Here is a 20,912-nt window from a genome sequence, read left to right on the forward strand (position 1 = left end):
CTGTCTCTCCTTTCGGAGCCTCCGGGCAGCATACCCACTCCAGCTCTCCACTTCCCTCCTTTCAGTCGCTGGCCTTTGCTCTGTCCAGTGGACAGCCAGTGCCTCCCCTGACCGGGCAGAGGGGCTGTGAGATGATGGGTATTGACCAGAGAGGCTCTGGGAACAGATGTGTCATTGGGCCAAATGGAAATCATGATTCAACCAAAGTTCTTGGTCACTGGGTCACCCTGGTCCCTGTTCTCCCTGCGGGCATCATGGCCTCCTCCCTTTTCCCCACACCATTGTCCTGACCTCAGGTTCAGTGTCCACTAGCATGATTGCTACTTATTTGTCATTGTGCCCATGCAGACAGCTGTCGGAGGAAAATGCTAACCTCCAGGAATATGTTGAGAAGGAAACCCAGGAGAAGAAGAGATTGAGCCGAACCAATGAAGAGCTGCTTTGGAAGCTCCAAACTGGGGACCCGACCAGTCCGATTAAACTCTCGCCCACATCTCCCGTTTACCGCGGCTCCTCCTCGGGGCCCTCCTCTCCGGCCAGAGTCAGCACAACACCCAGATGACGCCACTACACGGCCTGCGGGAGCTCCGGCTTCTCGTCCTCCGGTCTCCACCCTGAGGGAGCACTGACCCGGTGCCGCCGGAGCTGGCCCTGTGCGCATGCTCAGTAGCTGCGAATGCATACTAGGCGCGTCCTCCTCTGATCCCCGTGTAAGACTGCCCTGATGTTGGCACTTAAGAACGTGTAAATGGTAAAGTCTGATGTGCAAACGTTTTACCATAGTTAGAGCCAAAAGAAAGACACTTGCAGTTGTTCTTGAGCAATGAACTTTCACTGCAGAATTTCAGGTTAGTTACAAAAAGCTCAGTTTTCAATATACATTGAATAATCATTGTGTACTGCACCGATATGTGTGTATATTTAGATATACGTATATACACATGCTGCGGTTCTGAATTTCATTTTTTATAACATGAAGTGCTGACATATTTTAGTGAAGGTCAGCAGTTTTCTAACTTGTGCCTAAGAATTATTGGGAAATGAAAATGCATTTCTATCTAGCTTCCCAGGAATATTTCTACCCAAAATAGAAAAAGGAAAAAAAAAAGATACAGAGAAGAAGCGCCTTTCAACTCACCACCAAGTGGTACTCTCTTTAACACGAACACCAGCTATTTGTGAACGGTAACTGCCTTTGGAACAATCAGCTTCTTAGTCAACATGATGTGAGATCACTATTATTCCATTCGCAAGTTTTAATTATTGATACTCCTGTCATGAGCAGATAAGGGAGAGCAGTGGGAAACTCTACGGGGGTTTAGCAGTTTTGCAGATGTTACTCATGACAGTGACTCACCTCTAATAGTCTTGTAAACACAAGTTTTGCTTTTTTCCTAAATGGCATCTCAGACTCGGTCATTAAGCTATTGTTGCACCCTCCGGAAAACATGGCAGAGCATGACCTTTGAGTAAGAGTGAGGATGACCTTGCAGATGACTGCGCCCATTCACGCTCCATCCTCATGAAGGAAATTGCTGCCAAGGTCTGTATTTTGACCAGGCACAGAGGGGGAACATCACTCCAGCTTTCCATGTGGTTCACTCTGATGCGATGCTGTAAATGATCAACTCGTTGAAATAGGACCCTCAGGCCCCCATTTCATAGCAGTCCCCCTTCAGTTTGGTTCTACAACTCAACCCCTTCACTGCACATTGAGATGGCTGAGGGGTTCTAGCAGGGGCTTCCAGAAAAAAACACCATTTCTGTTCTGGGGGACCAGTTCTGAGCTGTGCTAGATCATCACATGACCACCCAGAAACCCACTTCCACTTCCTGCTGGATGATCAGGCAACGCTACTGCTGACCGTGCTCCCATCTTAGACCCAGAAGGTTCTCCCAAACAGAGGAGCCCAGTGAAACAGCCAGCCAGGAGGCACCAGCTCCTGGACTGGCATCTGTCTCTAAAATAGTAGAATTAGGATATGAACAGTACTCATATAGTGGTATGGAAGATTAGGAGCATGATACACAAAAGGAAGAAGTAGTTTTAACAGATATGGTGATGATAATGATGCCCTTGTTTCCTGTATGCGACAAAGACCCTGCGCTTTCTCCCTGAGACCCCCCAGAATTGTCCAGAGCACAGGCCTGTCTTTGAGTATGCCCAAGGCAAGAAGAACCATGAGGGGGTCCTGCAGGGGCCGGAGCCATGGAACGGGGAAGAAACAGCCTGCGGACGGGGTCGGCTTGTCCAGGGCATACCTACTCGGCACACGTGTGGCCAACATGAAGGCAGACATGGTCCCTGGCCCTAGCATGAGTCCAAGCTGGGCTTCCGGGCCTCAGGTGCATCTCCAGCCAACCTCCAAGGGTCTTGCTCCTTCTGGGGATGTACACAGTAAATCCACATGGAAACACCACCATTTCTCTTTGCTTTAGTGGCTCTGCATGATACTGTGATATTGAGTTGGGCATTCCATTAGAGTAGATCATGCCACATTGACTAAATACACAAGTATTTATTCCAGTAGCAGGCACAACCTGCGAACACAAATTCAGTTACAGCTTAGCTGTCCGAATTAGGAACCGCTTACATAGCCGCACCTGCTAAACGCAGTTACACAGCAATACTGACTTCCGTGTGATGCTAGAACGTGGTACAATGTATTAGGCTGCTGTGGTCAGAGTTGTAGCATTGTTAGCACTAAGTAATTCCTCATTAGGTGGACTTCGGTGAGAGCTTTGCCCTAACCCGCCCTGACCTTGGGTACTTGAGCTAATTTCCACGTGGCCCTGGCTTCGTGGTTTTTTTTTTCTTTTGTTACGGACACCCATCATGTATGGCTCCTCATCTGAGCCATCACCGCTCCCGAAACACATGGGGCGGCAGCTGCTGTGCCTCCTTCTCGATTCTTCCACCCCCCACACCATCAGAATTTGGATTTCTCTCCACGTGGCGTCTGCCTCTGTCCCCTTCCAGGCTGGAGCGATGTTTCCACGTTCGGATGCTGCAGCCTCCGCACCTGCCTCAGACAGACCCACCAGATACCACCTGTCTCTTCATGGCATTTGGGAGATGCATGGGCGGCCTGCCCCCACCGCCGCCCCTGCCCACCACATGCTGGGACAAGGTTCTGGCTGGATGTCAGAATGGATGGGGGTGGGGGCAGCTCTGGCCATGATTAGTTGAATGAATGGGGTCACAACATCCCTTTTCCTGACCCTACAGTTTGTGTTGCATATTTGTGTTTAACTCTAAAGCCTATTAAAATAAACTTGAGGGACTTCCTGCGATATCTACTTGATGTAACTGGAGACCTATCCCTCTCAGGCTGGGGATCCCAGGCAGGGAGGCAAGGGGGGTGGCATTTGCAGGCTGGACCCCTTTTCTGTGTGTGCCGGGGTTGGGTGATGGTCCGTGAGAGAAGTCTAGAGACCCCCTCTCCCCTGACTCAGCAGGTCCCAGGTCCCTACGCCCACCCCTCCAGCCTGGAGTCTTGAGCAGCCCCTCCCCTGGACGTGGGAGCTCAGTGCCTCTGCTCTGCAAGGCCGGGTGCGCTGGAGTTGGCTGGAAGGAGGACATAAAAGGTCATTCACTCATTTCGACCTGAAAGTGCTTGCTCCCCCCATCCCGATGGCCTTCAGTTTGGGCTGCAGCCGGTTTAGCCAGCTCGACCTCAGAGTGTCCCACAGGTGTCTGGCACCGTCACAATGGAGACAGCTGGGTTCGCAGGTTCCCTGTGGTGGTTTTGCAGAGTTTGTGGGAGTGGCAGCTATTTTAGGGAGATCAGCAAGTCCCTCCTGAACAAGTAGTGAACAACAGACCCTTTGTAGACACACAATTCACTTCCGGACCTCACAGGGAACACCCCAGGGCCACCTCTGGGTCATCCCAGTGTATCAATGGCAATCTAGTTATTAATAATCTATCTGGCCACGTGTCCTAACCTGTTTGTTTCTTTTGGGGTGTCCTGAGCACCCTTCACTTTCATAATGACCCCCTCCCATTGTCCTTACCCTACCTTATGCGGTAAACAAGGCAGGTGGCAGCCCTCCACGTAACAAAGGAGCAAATGGGTGGCAGCCACCAGCACGAGCAGGAGGTGAGGTTAGAGCCAGCTTTCCACCATCCATGGAGAATGGTGTCCCCTTCACCAGCTCATTTGCAGTAGGCAGAGGAGACTCTAGAAGTCACCTCACTCACTGACTTCCTCTGTGCCAAGGAGCCCTGAGAGCCTGGCTCTCCCTTCGTGGGAGACTTGCATCCCCCTAGCAAGAAGGGAGTTATGGAGTTAAGCACAGGTGGAAACCAAATGGTTGGCCAGCTTCCCACCTGTGATTGGAGTTGAAGGATGTTCTCAAAGCCATTGCTGCATCAGTGTGTATGCTTCGAGCAATGACTCTGGGATTGCACCCTGTCACCTCATCCATGACCACCAAGCGGTGAGGAGGATCCTGCCCACCTGAGAGTCTGTCAAACGCTTAAATACACACACACACACACACACACACACACACACACACACACACACACACCCCACAATCCCGAAGGCTGGTAAGCCATTCTGGTGCTTAAGACAGAGCATGTTAATTCACTTAAATTAAATTTGCTAAATACGTTTTTGTTAGCCAGTCTGCATCTCTCAAACCTCTTGCCCCAAATCTCATAAAATAAAACCAAGACAGACATCTGGTGTTTCTGAGGGCCAGGCTTGGGTCACTCTCACCGCAGCATGATGATGCAGTCCAATCTTCCTCGCTCACTAAGTCGGGAAGTTTTTCCCAGTGCCAGCGCCAGGCAGGGTCGGGATGCCCTGCAGCTCCGAGCTCAGATGGCCCTGTCCCTTGTATGTGTACAGACCTCCTGGGTGCCCATGCCTCCTCCCTCTAAGGCACTCACACCACAGACACGAAGAGAGCACCTGCCACGCAGCTGCTGGCTGTGCATAGCGGCTTCTCACATGACTGCACTGCCAAATTCACACGGCAGGCACTGGGCTTCGTCCCTCCTCCTGCACTGTGGGAACAGCGGTTCTGAACCATCTGGCACTCATCAGGTGCGTTGTTTTAAGGAGAATTTAAAAGCATCCATGGCGAAGTCCCACCCAGCACAGCTTTTTCTTCCCCATGCAGTCTCAAATCCACTGGGATTAAGTGCTCAGCCACACCAGGAGCCAAAAAGCTGTTCCCCTCATCAGCAAACACACTGCCTGTTTCATTCCTGAAGACTTTTCCTCACATTGTGTTTTTTAAATGGCTGTATTTATGGCTGAGTGGACAGGCTTAATTTGGTAAAACTGGTGTTCCCTTTGAACCGGGGCTGATGGGATTATCTGTAGTTGGTTCCAGCCCTCCCTGCTGCAGCCTCAGACCCTGCCCAGGTCTGTGTGGTGTAAGGGCTGGGCTGAAGTTGGAAGTCAGGCCAGCACCCCAGGCCATGGCTCCACAGGCTTCCTTGTTGCTGCGAATGCCATTTGGGGGCAGTTTTTTAATGACCAGAGGTGCTTCATAACCAAACTGTGCAAGGGAAAACTTTCTCCAGGTGGTGCCCCTCAAGCCTCCAGCCTGGCATCGCCCCACGGGACCTTGAGGAGCCACTGGTCAGGGTTTTTGAAGAGACTGCTCAAAGACTTGGCACAGCCTTTTCAAGCTGCCTGTGTGGCACCAAGCAGTAGCCACTAGGTGGCAGTGTGGCGCTGCAGGAACTGAGGTCCACCTTGCACTTGGCTCAAAGTCATCCTTAGGGACCAGAGGTCGCCTTCCTATAGGACACATACAAAAATCCAGGAACAAGGCATGCCCCGTGCTTATTTCCCAATTCTGAAACCTATCAAGCTCTCTGGGCTGCTTTGCGAAGCTGGCCCCTTTTGTGAATCAGGTTCTGCATCAGCAGAACCTCCCGCAGTAACTACACTGGGCCAGGCCAGAGACCACTCCCAACCTGTGTCCCAGGGGCACGCTGCACATCTTGCTTACCCACCGCGCAAGCTCTGTGGTCTGGCTCTCAGTGTGGCCAAGGAACACGAAATGTGCATGATGCTTTCAGGTGCAGATGCTCATCACATATTCCAGATCATAGGCACGCTGGGGCCCGGAGAGCAGCTCGCCTGCCTTCCCCTCCGCACAGCTCCTGGGTGTCTGCTTTCAGCACCATCCATCAGCTGACAAAACTCAAAGGTCAAACCTTATCTTCTGGGCAGCAGATCTTCTGGTATAGCCGCTGTGAATCACTGCCTTTTACTGTCTGGGAATTAAGGCCCACTTGACTGAATTTGCCTCTAGTGCAAAAAAATGGATCCTTTCTCAAGGGAGTTGAGGGAGTGAGATAGTAACAATTACCAGGATAGCTACACTCCCCCACAGCCCCTCCGCCCTGCATGCACTCTGCTCCCTCTAACAAACAGGATAGTGTGTGTGCAGGCCAGCACAGGCTGGGGCGGCAACGGGCGAGGGCGTTTTGTTGCCGGAGACTAAGTCCTTCAGCAAATGCCTGACAACCGGCAGCCTCTGAGCTGCTTTACCCCTATGGCTTGGTTGGAAGGAAGACCTCTGTGACCCTAAAGCCAAATTGCAGACAGTATCAGAGATCCAAAATGGGGGCTCAAGGGATTCTCTGGTTGAGGCTCAAATTGTTGGAATAAGGATTTTCCCCAAATGGCTACAAGAAAGTGAGAAGATAGGACTAAAGTTACGGGCTGTGGGGGAGCAGAGCGGGATCTGGAACTCTCCATGGGGCACTGCCAGGCCTGGGTCCTAGGAGAGACCTGCTAGGATTCTTGAGATCACACCATGCACATGGAAGCCATAGAATTTATTAGAATTTGCAGAAGCATGAGATAATGTACCACAAAATAGTTTGATTTTACAACATAAAGTATGGTAGGAAGTTGTCAATGTACGCAGTGTTGTTAGCAAAAAGGGGAGGCAGGGCAGTTTCACATTTTTTGAAAGGTGGTGGACGAAAACTACACTTGTCCTTAAAGTAAAATAAAAGCAGGAGAGACCCAGCAGAGACCAACCTGATTTGCAGTTAGCATCGGAAACTAAATCTAGTATCACAACTTTAAGAAACTATGAGAAAACTATTAGAAAAATAGAACATCAAACAAGCAAAAAAATATACAAATGTACATAATAAAAAACACACAACTCTTAATAATGGCTCCATGTTCAGTAGAAGAAAATATTCACTGGAGAAACCACAGCTATTCAGGTTTGATAATAAACCAACCCTCATTGGTATCATTACCCTTAGTGCTCCTTAAACTCGTTGAAGCTGAAAGGCACAACTTAAGCAGGAAACTTATCTTAAATATATATTATAACTTCTCAAATGGGAAAATAAGTCCCAAACTTAATAGTCTGTCATCAAGAAACACAAAATCATTTGCCTTGTTAATAAATTAACAGTCTGAATGCACCTTTCCATCCTGCTTCCTGACCCTGCTGGACACACTAATAAATACCCTGAGAAAAATCTTCTCTTTAAGCTTGACCAAGGTACTCCATCTCCTGTGGGTTTCAGCTGGCACTCAGCACATTTGTAGAATGACCCAGGAGGGCTCCATGGTAACTGTGCCCCGAGACTCCAGGCCCAGCCGGGTCCCGATGGCGAGAGCATTGTGGCTCAGTGAAGCACTGGCACAGACAGGCTGGACTCGAGGAATCGAGGGGTGAAGATGGAGTCGGCTGACATTTTTTGCCTTAAAAATCCATTAGGAGTCATAAGCGTGAGGACACATGGAGTGTAGCTTCTTGCACCGCTGGATCAACAGTGATCAATTTCATGACTTGGATAAGGTCCACAGGAGCCTGGCAGAATGTACATCTCCCCCTCCCTTCAGAGCCTTACATATAATCTTCTCATGACGATGTATTTTAAATTACACGTAACAATTCTACATAACGTATATCCAGATCCGTCTGCAGGCGAACTCTGCCTCAGTTCCACACACAAGCCTCAGGTCCCCACCACCCGGCAATCTCCCCATCCTCGGAACTGTCTCACGAGACCACCAGCGCACAGACACGAACATGCCTCTCACACACCCCGTAACGCAGCTGTGCTGGAGTTGGGCACGAAGGCCCCTCACTCCCTGTCTTCATCGTGTGGGTTCTTGGCTGCCAACAGAACTGTCAGCCTTTATTAAGAAGGAAGGGTCTGTGTAAAAATGGGATGTGTGAATCAGAAGAGGGGCCCTGGCACAGAGCCAGGCAGGCTTGCTTTAGCATTGAGTCCTGCATCGCGCAGTGCCCAGGACCTTGCCTGTAAGTCTGGGTGGGGCCCCTATGGGGCGTGTCCACGTGCCCCCCACCAGGACTCATTGCCCTGTCTCCAGTCTCCACCGTGGGTTGGGCTGGAGGCCATACCACGTGGGACTGCAAATACCAGCCAGTTCACAATGCCTGCTCCTTGGCAGGGGCACGGCAGGGAGGAGCTGGTATCATCAGCGTTTCCACCCGTCTGGACAAAGGTGGGCGGACCATGTACCCTTCCAGCTGTACACACGGATGTGCTGAAGGTGCAGGAGGCAGTGCGTCAGGGCCTTGGTGGCTGGGGTAGGTGGAGAAGCCCGCTGCCCCCACCATGCTGCGGTCACCCCTGGACTCGTGTCGGATCCTGGCCACTGTGCTAGCGTCAGCACAAGGGACCAGGTGGCTGGTTGCCTGACAGAGAGAAAAGAAGTCGCAGTGGAAAGAGTTTTTGCTGCTGCAAAAACCAAAAGTGGGGGGAGATCTCAGCAATTCTGACAACAGTATACATTTAGCGACCTTTCTGAGACAGCCTGGGGAAAATGCATCTATCACTCTGACCTCTTCATTTAGAAAAATAAATCCCGATGCACAAAGCCTTGGCCAAGGGGTGTGAGCAAGGATGATAAGTAGAGTGGGGGGTGTGTAGAGGCCTGGTCTCCTCCGGATGGTGCCCCTCCCAACTGCAGAGCTGCCCTCCTGTAAGCCGGCTCCTGAGCCAGCTGCCAACAAGGCCCCCGCTGCCTCCCTGGAGACCCACTTCATCCCCCTCTTCAGCAGAGGTCCTGAGGCAGGGGGGTGGAGATCTGCTGGGTTTGCTGCTTCATGAATTTGGGCCTTCAGAGGTCATGAACCCATGCAGGGCAGTCATAGGGGTTGTGGGAGACAGGAAGGGATGTTTATCCATCACAAATGGGTCTTTCCAATGCGGGTATTTATTTGTGGCTGGTGCACAGATAAAAGTAGACCCAATACTCCTTGGTGGGTGTGCCTCTAGTAATGTGTAAGTTCTGACTATGTAGGAAAATCCTGGCCAGCGGAACTAAGAATATTCTTGTTTGGGCAAGGGAACTAAGAGATGTGAAACTATCTTTTTTTTTTTTTGCTTGTGTGTATTTTTATTTCAGGGAAAGAAATGAGGGATATGATAAGAAAAAAGTCTATTAAAATTGTGAGGCTTACTCCAGACACCATTGCTTAAATCACTCCCCTGGCACACAGAGAGAAAACCCCTGGCAACTGCACAAAAACACTACTCATAAAAGCACGGTGACCAGTGAACTATTACGCAAGGCACCCCCACGTGTCCTTTCCTAACTAGGAAGCCCATCCTCTAAGGAGGGGGCACGGGGGGATCCCATCCCTGCCCAGCCTAGGCGTGCTTCTGTGTCCAGCTTTAAGGCCTCTGTGTGAGGAAGGCCACAGACTCCCAGCTGTCAGCACACTCTCATGATGAGACTCAGAGCAGGGGAGACACACCTTCTCAATCTACAAAATGATCCATGGCGCCCACCGAAATGTCAAATGTCAACTCTAAATAGTCTATTGGGTGCTGTCTTGCACGGAAATTTCAGCCAGAAAGAATAGAGAAAATAAAAAAAAAAAAAAAAAAAGCAATTCTCTCCCACCACTTCACTTTTCTTGAAGACTGTCTATCCCTCGAGTTCTCTTTGCCTATGTAGAAAATAACGGAAAAAAAAAATCAAGCAAATAACTACCAGGTCCTAAGACAAGAGACAACCAAAACCCCAACAAAATAAGTTAGTATTTATCAAAATATGTTACAACACCAATCTCCATAAATGTCAATACCACTCTTTGGAAACCGGAGCTCTGGGCTCTTATGATGCTCCCTCTGGAACATTCAAAATGAGATCAGAATAAAGCTCCCAGCAAGGTGGCAGGCCTGATACGGAGGCCCAGCCCATGGCCGTCCACCCGCCCTCCGCTGGCGTATTCACAAATTCTTGCCCTTCTCGCTGAGAACCTTCTGGGGCACAGGGAGGACACAAGTGCCCTCAATTTATCAGGCTTCTGTCTACCAGATTTGTGTCAAAGGCCAGACTAGGAAGAAATGGAAAGGAAACTAAGTTTTGAAAGCAGCATTTCCATTTCCCCTGGTGTCCAAAATGCCCACGTCCCTCTCCCTCCCCCATCAGCACGAGCCTTCTGTCTCCTGAAGTAGACTCAGTGGAACGCTCCACTCACGTTCAGGTTTCCTCTGGCTTCTATCTACAAGGACTGTGTGTGAAATGGTGCTGGCCGCAGGCCCCGACCCAGGCAAGACAGGTGGGGGTGGAGTGCACTGGAGCTATGGGGGTGGGGAGGATGCTCGGGTCTCTCCCACTTGCAGAGGCGTGGGGTCCGAAGCATCCGAATGACAGATACACAAAAGGGACAGCAATATGCCTGGAAATCACCTCCCCCGCGACCCACGCATCTCAGCAATAGGACAGCCGCAGGGGTGATGACGTGGCCATTTCCAAGTTAATGTTATGCCCTAACTTAATCTGGTGGAGTGTCACAATTTCATGGACTGTGGATTGATTTCAATTTCATCATGTCACAGAGAGGCCAGACAGCTCATCTCAGGGCCAGAAAAGCATGACCCCGACATGTCCTGACCCCAGACTGAGCTGCCACCAGCCTTGAGAACCTTACAGGAGCCACCAAACTGGCTCCAAAGCATGGGAGGGCAAGACTGAGTGAACGGTGGTGACTCACAGGAAACAGACGTCTAACTCGGCCACCATGGGGCCAGTCCTGCAGATACAGTCTCATGTTCCAGTTACTCAGGACACAGCCAGTCGGGGGAGACGGCAGGAGCAGCAAGAACTGGCCCAGGCCTGGAGGCCATGAGCTGAAGAAGGTCCCTGGTTTACATACATGTGCACACACATGCATAAGCAAAGCAGGCCCTAATGGGAGTGATCCCTTCTTCCTCATTTGAGAGGAGCCAGCTGCCCTCGGCCCTGCTGCCCAGCCCTGGGCAGCTGTCATGGTGTCAGAGCAAAGCCCTGAGAAGCCAAGGGGCAGGCAAGGTCTGGCCCTAATGACCCATCTGAATGCAACAGGAGGACAACAGGCCTGATTTTCCTTTTTAAGTGCACTACTGTCGTTTGGCTCTGGGGTGGGGAGCTGCTGGGGACACACTGTTTTGTGGTACTCATCTGGCTTGATTGCTGGGTGTCTGGGGCTGAGCGGGAAGATGGCTGTGAAAGTTTGGAGTATGCACAATTTCAATCCCAGAACAGTCCCCAGGAGGAAGGCCTGGTTCCCAAGATAAGGAGAGAAGGTGACCTCCATTCAGCCTGAGGCTGCGGCAGCTTGGGCTGAGCTGGTAGGGGAGGAACTGCTTTGTTCAGAGAAGTGAGGAGACACAGTGGCCAGCCGCAGCCTAGTGGCCCCGGCCAGGCAGCTGTCTGGAGGTGACCAGGGCCTGGAGAACCGGCTGCAGAGCCAAGGGTGGGCTGGGGCTTCAGGTCAAGTAATTGCACCTTCGGCTGCAGTGAGGGTGTGGATGCAGGTGGTTTCTGTTGCACTGGTGGGGAGGGTGGGGTGCCTCCCGGTCCTCTGGGGGCGTCCCTTGGGGCTGCTGCCACCTCCGGGGGGCGGGGCTGTGCGTCACTTGCACTGGTCCAAGTTGCCGTCAGGAGTCCTTGCTTGGTCGGCATCCAGGGACGCCTCCTCGCTGTGCCACAGGCCGTAGCCAAAGTAGATGATGAAACCTGTGGGCCGACAGCGGAGACGGGCGTGAACAGAGCGCCGGTTGCACCACCGCAGGCAGGGCTCAGAGCCCAGGGTGGTCCCACAGCAAACCCTCTCAGGCGGCCTGCCCCTGCCTGGCATGAGCCTGCAGCCAGCGGCCCTTGTGACCTTTCCACATCTGGAGCAGCTGCCACACAAAGGCCACTGTCTGCTTCGACATCTGGCAAAGCCCTACATTCCTCTGGATGGCCTTATGCTGCGGTGTTTCCTGAGCAGACAGAGCAGCTGGCCCAGGGCCACCAGAAGCCGCCGGGTCCTTCAGCTTAACCCCCTGATGTCCCCTGAGGCCACGAGAGTATCGGGAATGTGCACTATGGAGATGGGGTTTCCCACAGGTGCTGGAGGTCTCCAGGCTCTCAGCCTGGACAGTCCCACTGCCCGTTTTCTCCACATAACTGAGCATCAGACTGCAGGAGACACTGAGCCCCAGGAATGGACTTCACACAGGAGTCCACAGCCTGTTCCTGCACGCAGGACTCCAGGGTGGGTCCAGGACCTATGCTTCTAACCACCTGCCCAGGGACTGTGGCCAGATGGCCCCAGGTAATTGGGGCTACCTTGTGTGGCTGACACAGGAAAACAGGCCTTAAAGCAAGGACTCAGCCACCCAGAGCCCAGGAAAGGAGCTCAGGCTCCTGAACACAGAGACTTTGACAGGGATGCTGGGAAGAGGCACCCCTCTGCCTTCACCAGGCCTGGAGGAAGTGGCCACAGTGAGCTGTGAGCAGCTTTTTCTCAGAAAGGCTCTAGGAGACGTCTGTCTAACAGGCTGGATTTGCAGAGAATGAGGACCCACCCTGATGCCAGTAGAAAATGGGCCGCAAAGTATTTCCTGGAGGACAAGCACCCCTCGAGGGCCCTGGGAGATGAGGTAGCAGCCATCTGCCCGTAACATGCAAACTCTGTAGGGACATGGTCCTGAGGGGCAATGGCCAGGGCCACTTTCCTGGCTATCAGCACTATGACTCAGATGCTGAGGGGGAGGAAATGAGATCCTCCCCTCCAGCCCCTGGGGCGAGACGCCCAGAGGCGTGGGACTTGGCTGGCCCTACAGGCTGCACCCACCCCTGGTGATCTATCTCATGTGGAAGCTCCCTACCCCAGTGGCATCTCCCATAGGCTCCAAAGCACTCTCCTTCCACAGAGAAGACGCCATCAAAGAGGAGCCCATGACACCCACCCTGCCTGGGCCTAGTGCCTGTACCAATCTGGTGCTGGGCAGGCCAGGGGGCCAGGAAGCATAGGCCAGACTTTCCTGTCTGAGGTGAAAATAACTGGTACCTTATCTGCAGCAGACTCATCACCTTGTTTCTATTAATATCAAGGTCTTGCCCAACAGAATAAATAGTTTGGACAAGAAGCAATGAAAACAAAAAGTATCTAACAGGGAGGAGAGGACTCACAGCCTACCAGGGATTCAGCATTATCTTCGAGAAGGCTGCTGACTGCATGTGCGTCATTCTGTTATGAAATCTTAAACAAGGGAGGCCCCCAAGAGAAGCCAGGATCTTGGACGTGCTGGCAGCAGCATCACATACCTATCAGCATCCACACGGCAAACCGGACCCAGGTGCCCTGGTCCAGCTGCATCATGAGATAGACGTTCACAAAGATGCTCAGGATGGGGAGCACTGGCAGGAAGGGAACCTGCAGAGACAGGAGACGGCCTCAGTCCACGGCAGTGGCGCTGGTTCCAGTAGTTCAGTAAAACTGTCTAGTAAAGGCAGCACACCTGAGAGTGACGGGGACTGTCAGGTGAGCGTGGGGAAGAAAGAGGGAGTGCCCACCCCCACACCCCACACACAGCCTGCACCCAAACACACACACAAACACATCCAAGGGTACATCTTAGTAGGTGGGGATTTGATTCTAAGCTCTGAATGGCCAAGTGAGCTCCATTCTCATTTTTGTCTGTTGGGATTCTCCTGCTAAAGAAAGGACTAGAAGACGGACCTCCACTTTACCTCTAAGGTCAACAACCTTTTTTATTATTTGTGTAATCTAAAAATGCAGAAGCCTTGCCCATCTCCAAGGCTTGGAAAACTCATGCATCAACTCGAGCAGACATTTACGAGAAGCATCCCACCAGCCTGGAGGGACTGCTCCACTGGGTCTGCTATTATGTATAAACTTAGGGGCAAGTGGCTTCATCAGCAGCACCCTTGATACTCTCTGGGGAAGAGGCAGCACATTTCATAAAACACTGATCACAAGGGACATTTATTTTCTGGAGAATTCAGAAATGGATGCCGAATATCCAGGTACTGGCGAGGTCTCCCTTTGCCTGTGTCATGCAGGAAGGTGTCAGCCTGCCCTTGACTACTCAGGGAAATGTCCAGGGAGAAGGGCTGCTGCCTCCTTCCAGGGTCCGGTCCTCTCTGTGCCTTCAGGGCCCCTGCCCCATTATTACCTGAAGCTGGCTGGCAAAAACCTTCCTCGGGAGCACCCAGGCCCGGCTGAGCCCACGCAGGGCTGGCCAGGCATCAGGAGGGCCAGGGTCTGTGTACCAGGGTTCCTTCCCTAGGCCGAGCTACTCACCTTAAATGAGAGCTTGGTCTTGCTCTCGGGCTGCCTCCAGATGACACCCGTGACCACGGCACAGAGGAGGGCAGACCCTGCGAGCATAAAGACTGCCCACAGCGCCCCTTTGGTGAGAGCCTCCCTTCCAAGCACAGTCACAATGCAGAAGGTGATGATGAGAACAGCTAAGGGGGAAGGAAAAGACAGAGCAAGCTGCAACTCAACCATTTCTCAATTTCCCACAGGCATCCGCTGCTCTCCCCTAAACTTGTGGAGAGAGAGGCTCCATTTCCGAAGGCATCAACTACAGTTAACACAGAGTAACTATGTCCCAGTCCAGGAGCAAGACAGACGCTCATCTTCTCTGGCACCTTCCCCCAACTCCAGCTCCACTGCCTAGAAACCATGCAATGCCAACAAGCAAGGCCCCAGGGAAGGGCTAGCTCTTACCTATGAGGCTGGTTGAAACGTTCACAATTAGCCCAGAGATTTTGGAAGGCTCCATGTTTTTGGGTGAGAGTATGGTTTTCAAAGAGAACATCTCTGCCTCTGGTAAAAAGCCCAGCTGGGAATCATTGGTGCTTGCCAATTCATTTTGGTCTGCTGGATCTAACTCATCAGAAGTACTGGCCATCTGGTATACCAGGTTAGGTTGCTCTGGCTGATACCTGGGAAGAAAGGTATTGCGTGACCGCCATCATCCGCTTCAAGCAAAACGACATGCACCAACTCAAGTTCTCAATAAGCCTCCAAAGTGAGCTGCCCGGGACACAAGGTATAAAATGGGAAGGATATAGTCAGATGCTGCATTGTAGACAGACGAGGAGAGACCGGGAACACCACCTCCCGCTGTTGCCTCTGGGGAACATCCCCGATGGTCTCTGCTTCGGGGCGACATGACCTCCACCATGAGCAGCCCAGGGGAATACCCTCTTGCTCTGAGAAGTGGCAGCGGCCCTCAGATGCTAAAGATATTAGGCCACTTCCCACAAAATTACTGCTGTAGGGAGCAAAAAGGAAGGAGAGAAATAGGAAGCAGTAACGCCAGGATCCTATTTGGCACAGAGAGCCAGAGAAATGTGGCTGCAGGCTGATGGATTTGAGAAATTCTGTTTGTGTGACTTAATTGGATCAATTTATTTTAAAACTCCAGGTACCTTAGGGTAAATAATTCTATGTGGCTGGTTGGAGGGCCGAGCCTGCAGCGTGATTTCCAAGACACGAGCTACCTGCTAGTGGAGCATCCATTCTGAATGAGGTGACTTATCTTCCCACCCAAAATGAACAGAGTGCAAATCTTTTCCACCAGCTTTGAAACACAGAGTGCTGTATGAATTATTTTGCATACGATCAGTTCTAAGAGGGAGTATAAAGATATTAACCATTTTTGTATGGATTCACTTGTGCAACCCCACTCAGTCAATTAAGAAAGTGGGGGACCTCAGAGAATATTCTAGCATTGGGCCCCTTGGGAGGAATAAGGGGTCCCCAATAGTCTTAGCTGATTCTAAAGAGTTTCTGCTAAGGCTCAGCCCGGGTTTTATGTGCATCAGCTGCTGAACACCTTGGAAATGCAATCAATGGCCTTGCAGGTGGGAATCCCTGAAAAAAAATGAGGAAGCTCCTGAGGGGAGACCAGTGCTGAGCGTCTCCATGAGCACAGGTTCTCAGGATGGAAGCTGCGCAGGGATGTGCTTTGGGAGTGGGCGCTGAGGCAGGTGAGAACACCGAGGCACCAAGCCTAGGCCCAGAGCAGCTTTACTGCGACTGCGAGAGGCTTGCCTGGCCCCCACCAGGCTATAACAAGCCGACTCCACAGTGTCTCTGAACATCAACCTAGGGTACCCCATGCCACATAATGGGATTCATTCCTCCAGCCACAGTGCAACGAAGCTGCAGAAGCATTACGCTGACCTGGGTTTCACAGGCCTTGGGTTTTCCTAACTCCTACCAGGGCAGCCCTCAATCCTCTCTGTCCCAAGAATCTGAACCAAGTTGCAATCAGTCTTCAAACATTCTGATCCCAGGATCCTGGCCTAATAGTTGGACCGAGAATCTGTCTCTATCCACCCAACATTTAGTCATAAAAATGAGGGCAGATGATAGAGGGAGGTGAGGGGACACCCAACGACGTCCTCCTAACTGGGCTCTCAACCCAGGTCCTCCCCTCTCCTTGGCAGTGCCCAATGGAGCTATCATCAACCTGAAAGTTTCATTCATCACATAAACCATAGCTGAACTGTGAAAAGGCTACCAGGTACATCTGCATTTCTGTCATGAAACCCCAAAAAGCCATACATACCGTAAGACCAACACACAGGCAGCCACCAATGAGTAAGCCAGGAGAGTGCCAATGGACATGAGGTCCACCAAGTCCTTCAGGTCAAAGAGGAAGGCCATCACAGCTGGGAAGAGACAGACACCAGGATCTGTGGAGGGCCGTCTGCATGCACGGACAACCAGGACCACCACTGCCGCCCACCATCCAGGGCAGCGAAGGGGGCTGCTTTTACTCCCATCCCCTCCCTGGCCTTCCCATGGAAAGACACAGCTTAAAGGGAAGTCAAGCTTCCCTTCAAGCTTGTGATTAAATCACAGACACAGTCCTCAACAGATAGTAATCATCATTAACGTTTGTATAGAGAATCCCTTCATTCTTGTGATTTTAATGGCAACTTTGTAAGCCATCCCTACATTATAGATGTAAGCATTCACACAGGTTAGGAGACTCATCTAAGGTCACACAGCTCATAAGCATAGGGTATAAGGATGTGAACTAGGTTCTTATGACTCTGAGTCCTGTGTGTCTTCCTCTAGACCATGCTGATTCACAGACTCATGTGCATCCATCCATCATCCATCCCACTGACCTGTCCATTCTCCATCAATCCATCTGTCCACCTATCTTCCATTCATCCACTCACCATCCATCCATCAATCCGTCTCATCCATCTGCCCATCTCCCATCCATCTATCTATCCATCCATCCATTCATCCATCCGATCCACCCATCCATCCATTCAGCATCTATCCATCTACTCATCTTCCATCCATCCAGCTCCGGTCAGAGTGTGCCCATCATTGGGTTCTAGGTACTCACTATTGAACAGGGCAGACCACAGTCCCTAGCCTTCCTGAGTGTACCCCACCAAGACACAGGCATCAGTGGACAACAGTGCTGGGTGATAAAGAAGGGTAGGTCTGGTGCTCTGGGAGGACTCACAGGAGGTCCTAACTCAGGCAGGTGGGCAGGAAAGCAGAGTTCTTCACATGTGAAGTCACTTCACGTGGAAGAAATCTGAAGAGTTGGTCTCAAACAATATAGTATCAGCCCCTTCACTGTGTCCCTTGCCTTTAAAATGAATTAAAACCTGCACCCTTATTTGAACATCTTTTGTGAGTGTTGTGAGAGTATACGTGTCTATTCACGTGGGTGTGTATGTCAAGTACTCATTAAAAAACAACTTGGCTACATCTGCTTTGGGATATTTTCAAAACACATGCAATCAACACAAGCTAAAATATAAACACAAAGCCATTATTTTTCCACGAATATCTCTCAAGCCCCTCTAGATCACTGCAACTACAACAAATTTAAATGGAGAATAAAACACAAAATTAAAGAGCAATGAGGGAGGGCCTTTTGGATAATCAGAACAGCGCCCAACTGTGCATGCCACAAATGCCGATGTTCCTACTCACAGGAAACTTGAGACTAATTTCTTCCATGTGAGGTGATTTTAGAAAACCAAATACTTATTTACCACTCCCACCAAATGAAAAGGGTAAATCCTGGATTTTGTGAATGGCATGTACTTTACGGTCACTTCAAAGAGCACGATTTGATCTCCCTCTATCAGCAGGGGAAGGAAATTAAGGCCAGTCTTTAATATGATCAAATTCTGCGTAAAGCCTGAGAAAACAATGACTATTTCCAAATCCTTAATCCTATAAATATACTGGTCACATTCTGATGTATAGTGCCTCTCAATCTGACCACTGTGGTCACTCTCAAGAGCATAGAATCACATAAGAGAATGTTTCATAATTTAAAAATAGGTGTGTTTTATTATATAATATTAATCCACAAAACTAAGCACAGTTTGCTAAAGGCATAAATGCTCATAAAACTTAGTGAATAATTCATTCATTTAAGAAGGTCAAGTGCCTTACCAACGGCTATTTGACAAGTCGCTGTGTTAGAAATTGTGACTGATCTCACATGCCCTAATTTGCCAAAAAGACCCACTGCTCTGCTCAGACTCTGGAAGGAGCTTGGCTACTCTGGCATAAAAACAATCCTGGAATCACAAGGCCGCTCCACCGTCCTGGGTGCACATCCTCACTTCACCTCCCTGGGCCTCGGCCTCCACTTCTACATCTGTACAGTGGGCTGATGTCTGCCTTTTGGGGCTACGAAATGCAACTGCAAAGGGGGCGGGCGTCTGCCTTTCGGGGATATGAAATGCAATCGCGAAAGGAGGAGACATAAACCACAGGTACAGTGTACACGTGAGCTTCCTTTTGTGTTCTCCTTTCCTTCATTTAGGGCCCTGGAACACCTACATGGCTCAGATTAGTCCACTGATTTCATCCATCAAAATGGTCCTCTCGGCGATGATGCTCATCTGACAAGATGAAACTCCACTGGGTCTGCTATTACGTATAAACTTAGGGGCAAGTAGCTTCATCAGCAGCACCCTTGATACTCTCTGGGGGAGATGCGGCACATTTCATATAACACTGATCATAAGGGGCACTTGTTTTCCAGAGAATTCAGAAATGGACGCCGGATTTCCAGGTACTGGCAAGGTCTCCCTTGGCCTGTGTCATACGGGAAGGTGTCAGCCTGCCCTTGACTACTCAGGGAAACATCCAGAAATGGGGGGAAAAGGTTTTGGGCGAATACTGTGTGTTCTAAGCTCTGCTCAATGAGATGAAAACCAGAGTGCAAACTGTTGAAAAATTCTCTCCATCCTCTGTCAAACGGGCCTCTGACTTTTGTCGAAAGGTCAGTCAACTTTCAATGAACCAGGCTCCAAGTATAAAAACCAGGAGTTAAAAAGACCAGTTAAGATTACTCACAGACCAGAACAACACGATGTCTCCCTAGGGAGTAACGACTCCATTGTTAAAATATTTACATGTGAAATGAGTTCTAGTACTCACCAGCAACGGCACCCGAGGCTAATGTGGCGATTATTGGTGTTTTGGTCCTATCATTGACGTTGGCTAAGAATTTAAACAGCAGTCCATCCTCAGCCATGGCATAGATAACCCGAGGCATGGGAAACATGGAACCTAGAAGACTAGATGGGGAGAGGCAAACCGCGTGAGTGAACTTGGCTCATAAGGGATAAAGGCACCATATCCAGCCATGCTCGGTTTACCACGGAGGAGAGGGAGTCTGAGCTCACCAAGAGCTGCCATCCCTCCATGCTGGGTGAGGCCTGTGGCTAAAAGACATGGCATTTAATAAATCAACCCCAGAAAGAGCACACACTGTGAGTAAGAATTAAGGTAAAGAATAGGGAACATCTATCTAACATACACTGGCATGAGACCCAGTACAGTCTTTACAGATGGAAAACTGTATTTATTTCTGCAATTATTTCTAGCTGAATCAAACAGAAAATACAAGCATCACTGCATTCATGAAGATTTCCCTGTGGTGAATCAATATTTACCAAATAGCTCTGTTTATACAGGCTAAGAGGAAATACCATTGGTGAAAATATTTCTCATTAAAAGGCACTTACTCCCTTCTTCAAAGTAGCTTCTGCATGACAGCCAAACTGAGGGCTAAAATATGGTGTTCAAACAGGGGGCCTGTTCCAGTGGCCAGATTTAGGGACAGAGAGCCAGTCCCTTGCTAAGCAGATGATGCTGAAAAGCCAGCCTCAGGTTCTTCTCAATAACGCAACTCTTGGGATGATGAATACTGGCAACAAGGTAAGAGCCACATGATCAAGGCTGGGTTGGTACTGGGTCTATTTCAAGGGTAAAGAATGCTGGCAGCCGATGTGTGTCTCACATGGCTGTACCTGGCCTGCTACAGCCTAACCCCTGCTGGTGGTTCCACCCCTAGGAGCAGCCACCACAGAAAGGCCTCTCACCTGGCGGAAAGAGCGCAGAGGGAGCCCACGGCCACTGCGTACTTGGCACCTTCCCAGCCCACGTGCTTAAAGGCGTCGGGCAGGGGGCTGTTATTGTCCAGGCAGAAGTAGGGCATCATGAGCGTGAGGGCAGCCGACACCCCAAAGTAGGCGATGAAGCAGATCAGGAGGGACGCCACGATCCCCACAGGGATGGCCTTCTGTGGGTTCTTCACCTCTTCACCTAGAAGCACAAGGGGTCAGCGGAGGAGGGCA

The 20,912-nt window shown here is 50.7% G+C and overlaps 2 protein-coding genes and 1 pseudogene across 9 annotated transcripts in view; 1 reads left to right on the forward strand and 2 right to left on the reverse strand.

Moving 5' to 3' along the window:
* Positions 1-7,560, forward strand: part of MTUS2 (microtubule associated scaffold protein 2) — a 703,857-nt gene extending 696,297 nt beyond the window's left edge. For all 5 annotated transcript variants that reach the window (XM_054446532.2, XM_054446530.2, XM_054446533.2 and 2 more), the window contains one exon: positions 349-7,560. In XM_054446532.2, the coding sequence (XP_054302507.2) occupies positions 349-562 (214 nt within the window). In that variant the 3' untranslated portion in view covers positions 563-7,560. The remainder of the gene's footprint in view (positions 1-348) is intronic.
* Positions 6,797-9,080, reverse strand: LOC129011503 (uncharacterized; annotated as a pseudogene).
* The window catches only part of SLC7A1 (solute carrier family 7 member 1), an 87,253-nt gene continuing 73,137 nt past the window's right edge, over positions 6,797-20,912 (reverse strand). For all 4 annotated transcript variants that reach the window (XM_054446535.2, XM_063650731.1, XM_063650730.1 and 1 more), the window contains 7 exons: positions 20,658-20,880; positions 19,711-19,850; positions 16,844-16,946; positions 14,992-15,209; positions 14,560-14,726; positions 13,560-13,668; positions 6,797-11,981 (listed from right to left, as the gene is read on the reverse strand). In XM_054446535.2, the coding sequence (XP_054302510.1) occupies positions 11,878-11,981; positions 13,560-13,668; positions 14,560-14,726; positions 14,992-15,209; positions 16,844-16,946; positions 19,711-19,850; positions 20,658-20,880 (1,064 nt within the window). In that variant the 3' untranslated portion in view covers positions 6,797-11,877. The remainder of the gene's footprint in view (positions 11,982-13,559; positions 13,669-14,559; positions 14,727-14,991; positions 15,210-16,843; positions 16,947-19,710; positions 19,851-20,657; positions 20,881-20,912) is intronic.

Source organism: Pongo pygmaeus, chromosome 14 (genome assembly GCF_028885625.2).
Source record: "Pongo pygmaeus isolate AG05252 chromosome 14, NHGRI_mPonPyg2-v2.0_pri, whole genome shotgun sequence".
In the NCBI taxonomy this organism is placed as follows: Eukaryota; Metazoa; Chordata; class Mammalia; order Primates; family Hominidae; genus Pongo; species Pongo pygmaeus.